Here is a 13449-nt window from a genome sequence, read left to right as displayed (position 1 = left end):
GAAAACAATGAGTGAAAAATACAAGAACAAGGTTATATTCTACCATTTCATCCAAGAAACAAATGGTTCCACAGTTTTCAAAATTCTAATAATTACAGTTCTAGGTGAGAGGTCACACAACAAACTTTATGAAAAGCATTTCCCCCTAACACTTAAAGATTTTTCTTGAACGAGACATGCAAGAGTTAATATCAAAATGCATTTCAGATACTAAGTGCATAAAATGCAAAAGAAATAATGGAAAATAGTTCTTCTGGTATTCACTCGTTTTGTGTATTGAGTCTTCCCATTTATATAATAATAATAATTATTATTATTATTTCGAATAAATTTTATTTTTGTTAGTTTATAATATTTATTATTGTATAATAACATTTATAACTGATCATTTTTCTACTATTTAACTTTTCATCATTTGCCCAACCCTCCCTGCAAAAATTTCTGGTGACGCCTATGCCTGTGGAGCAACCCTGGGGGGGTAAAGGCGGTCGGTGGTTTTGATCACCGCCAAAATCGCAGAGATCGATAATGTGTTCGGCCCCATCCCCTAAATGTGCCTTCGTGGCACGGTGCTATATACATGGGGATATTTGCTTATGTATACCATTCATTCCATCTCTGTATCAGTCCTTGTGCATGATACTTAAACTACCATAAGTGATTCTGGAAAACTTCTCCTACAAGTTCTCTGAAAGTTCTATGTAGAGTAAGGATGAAAAACCCTATGAAAAATGTACCCCCCATTAGAAAAAACGACAAGAGCACTGGATATGTAAAACAAATAGGTTAAAAACTTGGTTTCCAAGCGATTTGGCTTTATCGACATTGCCCTGTCACCAAAGCATGAAAAATTACCACAAGATAGCGGACCGGTCGCCGAGAGGAAAACCAAAATAATGGCACTTCCTTATAACTGACCACGATAATTTTGTCGCACTGGCTTTTCTCTCTTATCAAAGCAAAAACAAAGCTCGAAGAGAAAGCGCGCGGTTTTTTAATTGTTTTCTTGATAAGAATAGTTTAAAGTGGGTATAAATAGGCGGTCTGCCTTCTACCATTCATGCAAAACATAGCTTCTCCTCTTAGGCACAAGCAGGAGGAACAGAAGAAACAAGCTGTCAAGAAATCGAGCAGGTATTGTATGCTGCCATCAGCAGGTTTACAAATCACATACTTGGTTCCAGCATTTGCACATTGTTCTGAATCCTTTGGCTATTGTCACGCCAAAAAAATAAGGATTAGAATCGCACATTTGGTTAAAGCTGAGATATTCTCTCCAAAGCGCATGAGTGATTTCAGAATTTTCACTTGGTCCTTGATACCCATTGCAGTTGTCCAGCCACTAGTGCCCCTTCAAAGCACACTCTTGGTGTCAGAATTTTCACTTTGTCGCAAATATAGCTGTTGTGATCCTACGACGGAGTTTCCAATACACCCGCAGCTTTGATGTCAGGCTATTCACTTTGCGTTGAGATTTATGATTGTTAATCCCACCATCACACTTTAAGGTGACAGTCCCATTGCAGAGGCGTATCCCACCCGTCTCGTCGATATGTTTTATCAAAGTCTACGAGTAAACTTGAAAACCAACTCTAAATTTGAGAGACATTTCATGCTACTACTACTACTATTAATTTTAGGGCTAAGATTTTTATGACCTAAAAATCACCAAAATATGCAAAATATGCTCTTATGACCTAAAATTTTACAAAATATGCACTATAATTTGAAAAATATGCCCTTATAACTTGAGTGTTTCGAACATCAATATCTAAATGCTGAGATATTTTCACGTACTATTTTTAGTTCACTTTATTGGCCCTGAGTTGCAATGCACAATCAATACTTTCTCTAAATTTTAAAATATTTTTTTTTTTTGCTACAGTAAAAAAGAACAAAACAAACTAGTAAACATGGGAGTAAGGACGAATCTTAAACGAATCACTTCGAAAATGATTGTATATTGCTTGAAAATGCAAAAATATGCTGAATATGACCGAAAATCAATCAAAATATGCTAAATCACGCAAAAATGGCCAAATATGCCCTTAAAAAGCACCTTAACTTAATTAGTTTCTTCATAATATGAATTTCTATATGTTTGGGGAACACATCACCCTTATCAAAAAAAATATGCTGTCATGAAAATCCTAGCCATAATAACAATAATAATAAATATTGATGTAATTTTTAAACTAGCATAATTGCAACACTGGTGAAACAGCTGGACTGTGTTTCAAGCACTTCATAACAATCATGAATTGTTTTGTTTGTGTTTCAATATTTGATTTGTAGAACAGTGAAAAAGCATGGCCAAGAAGCGTACATGTAGTTCCAATACAGACCTGCAACAGGAATTTAAATTCGTGCGTCTTGGCACAAACTTCAAAGACAAATCTCGCATTGTGTATCAGATCCGTGGGGACGGGGTAGTTTTATGAATGGTTGGTGAAGAATAAAATTGTTCTCAAGAAAACTGGTTCTTCTAATAAATACTTCTGGCATTCCTCAACTTCAGCGTAGGACTAACATGAAAGGAGACACACTACGTAAGCCATTCCGAGATTATAATAATCATATTTCATTTCTTGATCATGATGCATTATCTATGAATAAAAATAATACATTAATGATAAAAATTATTTTATAATTAGACTTAGCTGATTTTCCAGGAGGGGGTTAAATTGAACTCCAAAACATTATGGTCACCCTATCACACTTGTTTTCAGGATTTGAAATCAGCTGTGGGTTCTATGATTCCTTTAAATCCAAGAATGAGCCTTTGTCCACTTAGTTTCAACATTTGAATTTATTTTCCCAAAATTATACACCTCCTGTTAATTTCGCCACTTTCAGGAACCAATTTTAGTTGTGCATTATTAATTAGTTTTTATTCCAAATTATTTTACACTTTATTTTGAAAGAACAACAATTTGTCTTCGAATCTATATCTTTAAGGACCTCCTAGTCTTTGAACTAGGTACTAGATAACTATCACTGAACCTTCCTAGTCAGCGTTATATTGTCATAGAAAAGGTACAAGTTTTTGATTAAGCGAATTCAATTTTCGAAAGATTAAGCGATCGTCATTTCCTCTTGCGTTGAAGGACGTGGAGGGGTGATATCATAATGTTAAGATCTATTTAATTAATATTGATTGATTTAGTTCATCTTACATTGCTCTTCTGCCAGTTTTGGCTAATCGCGAAGAAGAAAATGGGCGATGTTTTGATGAAGAAACACCGCAAAGAAAACCAATGCACAGGTCGGGATTCGATCCTGGGACCCATGGCGTTGTTGTGCGGTGTGCTAACCACTCCACCACGGAAGACGGCAGATGTAAAGGAAGAATCATCTTTTGAATATAAAAAGGGTGTGCCATAACAATGCAACTTATTGTTATATAACCTGTGCAAGGGGGCATAGGCCCATCCACCTCCTCGAAAATTCACTCACAACTCTCGCTTCATTTTCAATATTATTAAAGCCGGTCCCCGTGGCGGAGTGGTTAGCACTTCGCGCTACGACGCCAGGGGACCCGGGTTCGAATCCTGGCCTGGGCATGGATGTTTGTGAGTGTCCATTCATCAATTTCATCATATCATTACTCATCCCCATCTTCGCAAATTAGCCAAAAGAGGCAGAAATGGCGAAGTAAAATAAAGCAAATCAATCAATATAATTAAGGAAATATTTCGCCCAAACTCTGAGTACCAGAAAGAATAAACGCATTTTAAGGCTTTCAATGAAAGAACAACAAAGTTAGCCTACGTTTGTGCAAGGTACATTCCTTCTAGCTGAGAGAATGTAGTTTCAGTGCTAGCATGAGATTTCTCTATGAAATATTGACATACTTGTGTATATTGTATGAATTAATTTCTGATTTTTTTCTTTCAGAAACCTAGGTCGAAACGCAAACATGTGGAAATTTGTGGCCTGCGCGCTCCTTCTGGGCAATATTTACAATGGTAAGTTGGCTACACTTGTTAGAAATTGTAAAACCTGAAACCTTGATAAATAAGCGAAACAGCGGGTTAACATGTGAACTCGGCTTAATTCGAAAGCTTGCATGTTAATCATTTAACTAGTTAATTTTCAAACTTACGGCAAAGCTCAGGAGTTTCCTAAAGAGAGGTGGAAGGATATGGTTCTAAGGGAAAGTTATATTTTCTTATTTTTAGGCACAGCGAATGATGATTAAATTAAAATGATGAAAGAACAATTCCCTGCTCGAGACTCAAATCAGAAACTTCAGAACCGAGCCTCAATGTGCTCGGCCACCGAGACATCCAAACTTATAACAAGGCCTGTGCATGCTGTTTTTGTTCAATGCAACGTCATCATTGGTAGGTCACGATATTGGCATTATAGTCGCACGATATCACCATTATCACCTTCATTCTTTCATTATTAAACGAAATGTCCGGTTTTTGGCATTCAGGACACATTTCTGTATTTTTCACTTTACCCTCTTTCATTCCTTCTCCGTCTTCTTTACTCGTTTTCTCTAAATCTTTAACTTTCCCTCGTTTTAATTTACTTCTGTATATCATCACTTGTCTTCAATTTCTCTCTCTCTCTCTTTTTCATTCTTTCTCTCCTCTCTATCTTTTTCTCTGTTTCTTTTCTATCAACCTCACCTTCTTTCTCTTTTCCATTTATTTCTAATTGTTTTCTATCACCTTCTATCTCTACTTCTATCTCATCTTTCACTCTTTTCCTCAATCTTACTTCCTTTCGCTTCTTTCTTTTCCTTCCATCATTCTCTGTCCCTTTCTTTTTCTCTCATTCATTCCTCAAACTTACTTCCTTTCGCTTCTTTCTTTTCCTTCCATCATTCTCTCTCCTTTCTTTTTCTCTCATTCATTTTCTATCACCACCTTCTTTCTCTTTTCCATGTATTTCTAATTGTTTTCTATCACCTTCTATCTCTACTTCTATCTCATCTTTCACTCTTTTCCTCAATCTTACTTCCTTTCGCTTTTTTCCTTTACTTCCATCTCTATCATTTAACTTCTATTCCTGTCTCTCCCTTTTCAATCTCTATCTCTCTCTATTTACTCTAAAGTTAGACAGAGAAAAATAAACAACATACATTTGCAACGGCCAGTGGCTGATCCAGAATTTACAGTTGGGAGAAGCTAATTTAACTCGGGTACCTCACCTTACCTGAGAATCAATTCTAGGCTACATATGCGCTGTTTTGTATAAACATACAGTACTGTAACCAGGAACCAAGCTGATTTCCATGTTTTATAGAGGTCTTGCATAAATATGGTTCATGGCTGGAATACATGGTTAATATTCCATGTCGCCTTCATAATTTCTCCCATTCCCAACGCAAACTTAACGATCAGATATGAGGAATAAACAAAGAAAACAAAAACCTATCATCTCAAGGGATCTCGGGGTAGAGCTCCTTTTGAGGTAGTTTTTCGAACCAAAATTTATACTGTAAGCCAGGTTCCGATTAGCTTATCATGAGTATAGATGCTTATATTAATCTTTAAAGTTTGTAATCAGACAGAATATTTCAGTCTTCACGAATATTAATCATAATAGCATGCTTAAAAAACTTACAGTTGGAAGGGGCTATCGCCCCTAACACCCTCCTCGTGGATCCGCGGCTGGAGAAGGTGATACTGATATTGTATTACGGTCCATGACCTAGAGAGCGACCACGATAACAGCCAGCGCGGGAAATGCATTTATGGCAGTGACCCTCTGTTGCCGCTTTTACTTACGAAGAAACAAATTAGGTCTACAGCTGCCCCACCCTGTTTGGGCAAGAATCGGCAACACTAGAATCCTTCCTTTACGAGTTAGCCAGCAGAGAAACAGCATTTTGCCGCAATAGCCTGTTCTTAGGGTGGCTAAGGTCTAGTAATGGTGACGTCATTGTACAGGCCTTGTTTCAAGAAGGCATTGCCGCCACATTGCTTTCATTTGCAGGCCAGAATAAACGATTGACTGCTTTTTCTAACAGCAATGACGTTGTTTTTTTGCAGATTTCACGGGCACTGAAGCGTCGCCTACCAAGGTGAGGACCGCACGCCAGGCTGGTTGCGGTGGTGCGCCTGGTTTCCCTGGTATACCAGAAATGCCAAGTGCAGGAGGAGCAGGAGGAAGCGAAGGCGGCGACGGAAGCAGGGGTTTCCCCAGTTTCTTCCCCTCTGGTGGTGCTGGCGAGGGCTGCGGAGAAGCATCAGAAGGTGGAGAAGCAGAGGCACCGGAAGCCCCAGCTGCACCAGAGCCTGAAGCACCAGTAGGCAGAAGGTACAAGAGACAACTGCCATCAATGCCAGCCCCCGAGCTACCACAGGCACCCGGAGGACTGCCTAGCGGTCCAGACACATCCTCTGTAAGCAATACTAGTCTTCCACAGCAACCAGACACATCCGCTGTAAGCAATACTAGTCTTCCACAGACACCAGACACATCCGCTGTAAGCAATACTAGTCTTCCACAGCAACCAGACATGCCACAGCAACCAGACTTGCCACAGCAACCAGACTTGCCACAGCAACCAGACTTGCCACAGCAACCAGACTTGCCACAGCAACCATCCCTTCCAGGAAGCAACCCCTCAGAGGGTGGAGGTGAAGAGGGCGCTGGTGGTGCCAATCCGGCACTACCAGAGGCTCCGGATACTTCAGTACCAGAACCTCCGATTGGAGGAGGTGGCGACGATAGTCGATATGGAAGATATGGACGCCGCATGTAAAGCCACGACAACCAAGACAAACTCTTAAATACCTAACCTATTTTCTAGACGGACGAGCCAGGTTGAGGCGACAACTCTTCTAGTTCTAGAGCACGAACCGAGGCAGCCAATGGGTCACATTACCAATCATTTGTCCGCAATAGCAAACACACGGTATCACACACCTTCCAGCAGCATTGAAACCAAAGCTCTATAGGCATCAACTAGTGCATGGCGACATCAGCTATTGAACTGCCTCTTCGAATAGCAACTATATTGTATAATATATTCACTACGTAGTGTTAAATCACACAACAGCGACGCTGTTAACTTTTTGTACTTTTATACTGTTGTAGTCAATAAAATTAATCGTTATGCAACTCTGTTTTGTCATTATTTTATATTATTTAAAAATGATGCAGTACTAATGTACGGAGTGTGAGTGTGTTGAATCTTCGCGATTAGCCAAACGTGGCACAAAAGCGAAGTAAAATAAACCAAATCGATCATCAACCAGTAACTTATGTACGACACATTTATACCATGGAATCGAATCTAGGTCTCATGCTAAGAAAATCTATTTTCATTGTCCAATGCCTTAGAAATATGCAATATATATTAATTCTAATGTTTCTAAAAGCAACATTAGAGTTGTATGTTGTACGAGTATGTTGCTTGACCATATTCATATCAGAGCAGCTTACCTCGAAAGTTGCATGTTGCAAAATTGTTTTAGAATTTATATACAGGTGGCGAATATTGTATCTACCAATGTTAGTTGGTAACACTGGATGGACGCATGCGCAGTAATCTTCCGTGCTTAGCTGAAAGGCACACAATCAGTCTGCCATGAGACGTTGACCGGTTCGGACGCGAATCATGGCATAACCCTGGGGTCTTTTGTGTAGTAGTTAGGCGCCTGACATTTTTTTTTAAATAGTACAGGCAACGGAGGTAAGATAATGATTTATCCTAGAAATAATTGCAACACAAATGGCCCTTGTACTCGATTGTGCGGGATGGTATATTGAATAATATATTAAAAAATCTGACATCTCGGAAAATGATGGGAAATATTGAGATATTTGGGACTTTTGTCATACGTTTATTTACGTATATGCATGTGTGTGTGTGTGTGTGTGTGTGTGTGTGTATCAGATCTCTAATACGAGGGTCACTATTTATATTTTGAGCCTAACAATGAAAAAACAGGAATTTGGCATTGAAAACTGCTTTATTGTTTTTCGAAGTATTCTCCTTTATGGTCAATACACTTTTGCATTCGTTCGAACCATTTGTCAAAGCAGTTTTTCCAATCTTCTTGAGACACCTCCATAATATGGTTTTTGAACGCATCAACGGCATCTTCCGCCGACGAAAATCGTTGTCCATGCAATTTATTCTTGACATTCGGGAACAAGAAGAAGTCATTGGGTGCCAAATCAGGACTGTACGGCGGATGACCCATCAATTCGATTTTTTGACTGTTCATATAGTCGGTTGTTAGACGAGATGTGTGACAGCTGGCATTGTCTTGATGAAGAATGATCCGACGGCATTTGTTTGTTTTCCGTATTTGACCGAAGACCTCTGGCAAACAAATTGTTGTGTACCATTCAGAGTTGACCGTTCTTCGTTCCTCTAAAGGCACAGTTGCCACATGACCAGTTTTCCCGAAAAAACAGGCGACCGTTTGATTCGATGTCCTTCGAGCGCGAACAACTTTTGTTGGATTGGGTTCATCTTGAAACACCCATACAGTCGACTGCTGTTTACGTTCCGGCTCATATGCATATATCCATGATTCGTCGCCTGTTAAAATCTTATATACGCTTTTGAAGCACCACGATTGTATTTATTGAGCATTTGTTCGCACCATTTGACGCGAGCGTCTTTTTTAGTTTTTGTCAAATTGTGTGGGATCCAACGAGAACATACCTTTCTCACAGCTAAATGATCATGCAATATTTTATATATGCTGGTGGAACTAATGCCTATGGTTGCCTCAATCTCGCAGTATGTCACATGACGATCTTGCAATATTAGGTTTTGCACAGCATCAATGTTTTCTTGAACAACAACTGATTTTGGATGACCTTCGCGAATCTCGTCGGTGAGCGAATGGCGGCCACGATTAAATTCGTTATACCAGCGTTTCACAGTGGCAAAGGATGGGGCTTCATCGCCAAATGTGGAAGTAAATTGATCGATGCACTCTTGTCTTGATAATCCACGTCGAAAATCGTAAAAAATCATCGCACGAAAATGTTCACGAGTTAATTCCATTTTATTGTTGTCGCGCAATCTCCAAGGCAACATAAACAACACAAATCAAGCTATTGACAAAACATTTGAAGTACCTTATGGTCAATAATGCCAGACGATTCCGTGCAAACGTCAAATCGCGCCTAACTTCAATCAGTGTTGCCAAGGCTCAAAATATAAATAGTGGCCCTCGTATGATATGAGATGCGCAGAGTGCGAAATAACAGGGGGGTGCCGGGGATTTGCCCCCTCTCACAAAATCTGGCATCTCATCTCTGGCAAAGGATAATTACTTTTATCCATGCCTGGAGTGTTGTTATCCCCCTCAAAGAATTGATAGATTGATTTATTGTTTTAAGTCCACTTTATGCACAGTAAGGTTAAGATCCGAACCACCATGTGCCTCCACCGAGTATCGAACCCGAGAGCCCTTGATTACAAGGCGATGATGCTACCACGACCTTATCGGGGAAGCCCAAGCAAAAAGTTAATTCGCACTGCTTAGAATGTTCACTGACATTACGTCAGATGGAAGAAATACGACTCCACTTTTATATTCAGTCACAAATGATGTGCAAATTCATAAACATTTACAATAATTTTAGTTGTAAATGTTAGGTCATTATGCCATATAGCTAGTTAGTTGTGTGACATTTTTGGTCAGATTCAGGTATGTTATTTTTCATCTAGCTCGTCTTTGAAAATAATCTCCCTCTTCCTAGTGGAAGCCCTTTTGCGGATGAAGGCGGGGGTTGAAGCCCCTCAAGCCTCCTACCACAGTCCGAGCCTGGAAATAGAATATGTATCAAGACGTGGTAGCCCAGTCTGCAGTTCTAAATCCCTGTCTCTTAAGTCTCATCCAGGTTTATAAGAACACGCCTCGTTCTCGTTTCAGTCTCGAGGACAAAGTGTGTGTCTCGTTTTCGGGCAACGACCACGGGAACACTTGATTACAAGGCGATGACATTATCACACTATGTCATCGGGAAGGTTCTATTCAGATTTTCAGTTCCCGATTAGTCTATCTGTGCATTAAGTGAACTTAATAAGAGAAACTGAAGCGTCAAATACACACACACACATGCACAACCACATCATTCATGTATGTGCATGTACGGGCTGGATGGATGTGGCAGTGCTTCTTGCGCTGGTAAAGTCAATTTTATATTTAGACATACAGGGTAACTATAAAATCTTTCCCTGTTTTCAAACATTTATTTCACAAAAAGTAGGCTACAGTTGTTCCTGCCAAAGAATGGACTTGGAAATTCTATTTTTATCTTTTCTGTCGAAAGCTAAGGAGGGTCACATGAACCGCTGAACCAATCGGCTTTGTCCAGTTGCCGTGGAGAGGCGTTGCCAAATTTTTCGTTTCGAGCCGTTTTCGAACAACAAGGCCAAGAACGGCAAAGTCTAATGGTTGCCGCAGCGCAGCAAGCGAGTGGGTCTCCGCTTCTCTGCCTCTCTCTGAAATGCGAGCGAAGGAAGCTTGTTGACAGGAAGATATGTCGTGGACGACTGAACAAAACTCAGGCGTGTAGCAACCGGTAGCAACAACGCTTTTGCCCCCTTGAACTGAAGGCGGAAAGTCTGGGTTTCCTCAAGTCCATTCATTGGCCGGGCGGACTTTAGGACAGGCCCGTAGCCAGGCAGGGGCCATGGGGACTGAGCCCCCCTGGAACTGCCGTCAGCCCCCCCTGGCACTGAGGTCAGCCCCCTTGACATTAGGTAAAACTACTTTGTGTAATTTGTTTGCAGCGAAGAGTGAAAATGTAGACAGCAGATATTATATTGCTCACAACTTTGGTGAAGGATAAATCCACAGAACATGAACAGCAGCTATTACATTCGTTATTTATAAGAAGTCTATAAGTAGCGGCTTTAGAAAGTTCTTTCATAGGGGAGTTTCTGTATCTGTACCTTCGTTACCCAAGTTCCGACCTCCCACTTATACAGAAATCTGTGACTTTGACGTCATTATGCAAATTCCCTCCGCATCTGTGTCAAAGGTCAACAGCTCCCAAGTTTTGGAAACGAAGGAGAGTTTTATTGTTTCGACCGGGGGGTAGACGCTATGATTGAATATTGTCAATTTTTTCTTGTGTAATATAAATATCTGTATCGTCAAAAGTAGTATGGAGTGTGTAGTAAAGGATGATGTCAGTAGCAGCCAATTAACACTTCAAGCGATATTTGAAAATATATAGAAAAATGTAGTAGGCTATTTGTATGATATTTCTAAATTTTATGTTACTTAGTGACCTCCGTACCCCGCCTAACCCCACACACATAATTTACCTTAATTTAATACTGTTAAACTTTTGAAAATAGATTTGGTTTAACAACCCCCCCCCCCCCCGATAACCCATGAGGCCCCCCCCTGGAGATAAATCCTAGCTACGGGCCTGCTTTAGGACAGACACATGCTCAATCTCGTCTCGTCTCGAATTTTTAAAAGCCTGTCCCGTCTCGTCCCGTGGACAACACTAGTTGCACGAATGTTCAATTTCTCCACCAGCCATGTCAAACTCAATTCTTAAGTAGGGCCGCATACCGATAATTCCAAAACTCTCCGGGCCGGACACCTCGATTCTCAATATGTTTAGGTTCAATATTTAGGGATTCGTTCTCAATGGGGGGATTCCAATAATTTCTCTTGAGTCCCTCCCCCCACCCCATAGACCAAAAATTAGCTACCGGGGGGATGCAAAAACCAGATTGGGAATTCCCCCTTCATCCCTTTATATAACACCCTGCTTAGAATTGAACGATTACACGATTACGTTGTTGTGTTGAACTGAAAAATGTTTTAATTATAATCCTTATGTTTTATTATTTTAATGTAAAATATAACTGAGATATTTTTCATGGTCACTGCCCTCAGTATTCTTTACCTCAACGTAAGCAACCCCCACTCCGCTGCTTACCGATGCAGTAAATGCTGGACCTGCTATGAGTGAAGGAACTGTGGACACAACAAAGTCCTCTGAGAACAACTTGTCGTGCCTCCAGAGAACTTGGAATCCCTCGAAGCACAGTGGATAAAATATCAATTCACTCCTGCATTTCTATTAGGTATTTACAAATATAAAAACACTTACATGTAATTTCAATCTATTTAAAATCTGGTACCAAAGTTTTCAAAAGACAAACTGTAAAAGAAAATGTTACAATTATAAATGAAAATGCACTGTTACTACAAAGAATACTATATTCATAAATTCCCATTACTAGGGAGCGGAAGTTGATGACCTAAAAAAATATAGGTATATGACCTATAGAATGTCCTAAAAATTTGGAAAAATTACGTTAAAAATGCAAAAAATGACCATTAAATTTGATTGAAATGAAAAGGAAATTAAACAAAATGCAATCACGCTTTTGAAAAAAGGCACCAAATGATACCACATGCACATTCAATTAAAATATGCAACGAGGATTTCCAATGGAAACAACCGAATAATTTTAAAACAATTTTATAAAAAAGTCGTATACATTGAATCAATTGGTGTAAAGTGCATTAATTTCCCGCATCTTTGCCTGGTGATGTAGTGTGTTGTGTTTCTGTGGCACTGTATAGAAAAATAAATCCTGCGAGATATATATAGGCCTATGTTCACCTTGGTGAAAAGACTCAAGAATATTACCAGAATGAAAGAAGTGAGAAAATATGACGAAAGAATACACCGAATATTGCGAAAAATGACGGGAAAATGAGGAAAATCGGAGAAAATAACCTAAAACCTGAAAATTGGCGAAAAAATGCAAAAAAAAAATCACTTTAAAATTACCTTTTTTGGGTTCTAGACGAAGTGTAATATTGTGTATATTTAATGGGCATCGTGTCCGAGATGTCAGAAAAAAGATGACATTTCATCAACTTCCGCTCCCTACCCATTACCAGTCGTCTGCGTTTCTTGATGGAAACAAATTCTTGTGTTACTTTAGTCAAGTCCAGTTTTCGAGCACAATCACTTCCAATGCTTGACAGCGATTTCAGTTGGTACTTTCCGAAATGAAACAATTTCTGTAGCTATAGTGCAAGATCTTGTTCATATTTCTCCCAGAAATTTGTAGCAGATTCCCCTACAACAACTACAAAGGAAACTTAACAACAGCACAATTTCACCAAATCTTGCAAAAACGCATGACAGGCGGTAAGTAGGGGCGGGGAGGGGTGGAAACGTTGCCTGTCTTCTACCCCTCGGCGACGTAACTATGACATGAACTATTCAGCTAATGAAGGTCTTCTACTAACCTGGAAATTCACTTCCTACTTTTCTAGTGATTAACGTTTTCACCTTGCAGTTGTAGGGGCATAAAAACATAATAAGTTTTGATTGAAAATATATTTTATTTAACGCCGAAACGAAAACTTCTGTAAACTATCGGTTTTTCTTATCATTCTTACTGCCCCGCCCCCTGCACCGCGGGGGTTGCGGTGGTGTTATTTACGCCACTGACTGAGGGGGAGACGCAAT

General features: G+C 39.7%; 2 protein-coding genes across 2 annotated transcripts in view; one reads left to right on the top strand and one right to left on the bottom strand.

Moving 5' to 3' along the window:
* Positions 1–13449, bottom strand: part of LOC146001859 (uncharacterized) — a 55795-nt gene that overhangs the window by 31582 nt on the left and 10764 nt on the right. The gene's annotated exons all lie outside the window — the stretch shown is intronic.
* On the top strand, positions 1061–7083 carry LOC146002668 (uncharacterized). The gene is made up of 3 exons (XM_083140632.1): positions 1061–1134; positions 3898–3968; positions 6009–7083. The coding sequence occupies exons 1-3, from the start codon at positions 1061–1063 to the stop codon at positions 6722–6724; spliced, it is 861 nt and encodes a 286-aa protein (XP_082996758.1). The 3' UTR covers positions 6725–7083.

This window comes from Lepisma saccharinum, chromosome 18, assembly GCF_977018435.1.
Source record: "Lepisma saccharinum chromosome 18, izLepSacc3.1, whole genome shotgun sequence".
NCBI lineage: Eukaryota > Metazoa > Arthropoda > Insecta > Zygentoma > Lepismatidae > Lepisma > Lepisma saccharinum.
The sequence above is the reverse complement of the archived record's forward strand: the minus strand, read 5'-3'. Positions and strand labels throughout refer to the sequence as shown.

What these genes read in the sequence shown, in the direction of transcription:
- LOC146002668 (XM_083140632.1), top strand. Translation starts at nt 1,061, where the DNA reads ATGCAAAACATAGCTTCTCCTCTTAGGCACAAGCAGGAGGAACAGAAG. An exon ending in GCTGTCAAGAAATCGAGCAG is followed by an intron (nt 1,135 to 3,897) that starts GTATTGTATGCT and finishes TTTTTCTTTCAG; the next exon opens with AAACCTAGGTCGAAACGCAA. An exon ending in TCTGGGCAATATTTACAATG is followed by an intron (nt 3,969 to 6,008) that starts GTAAGTTGGCTA and finishes GTTTTTTTGCAG; the next exon opens with ATTTCACGGGCACTGAAGCG.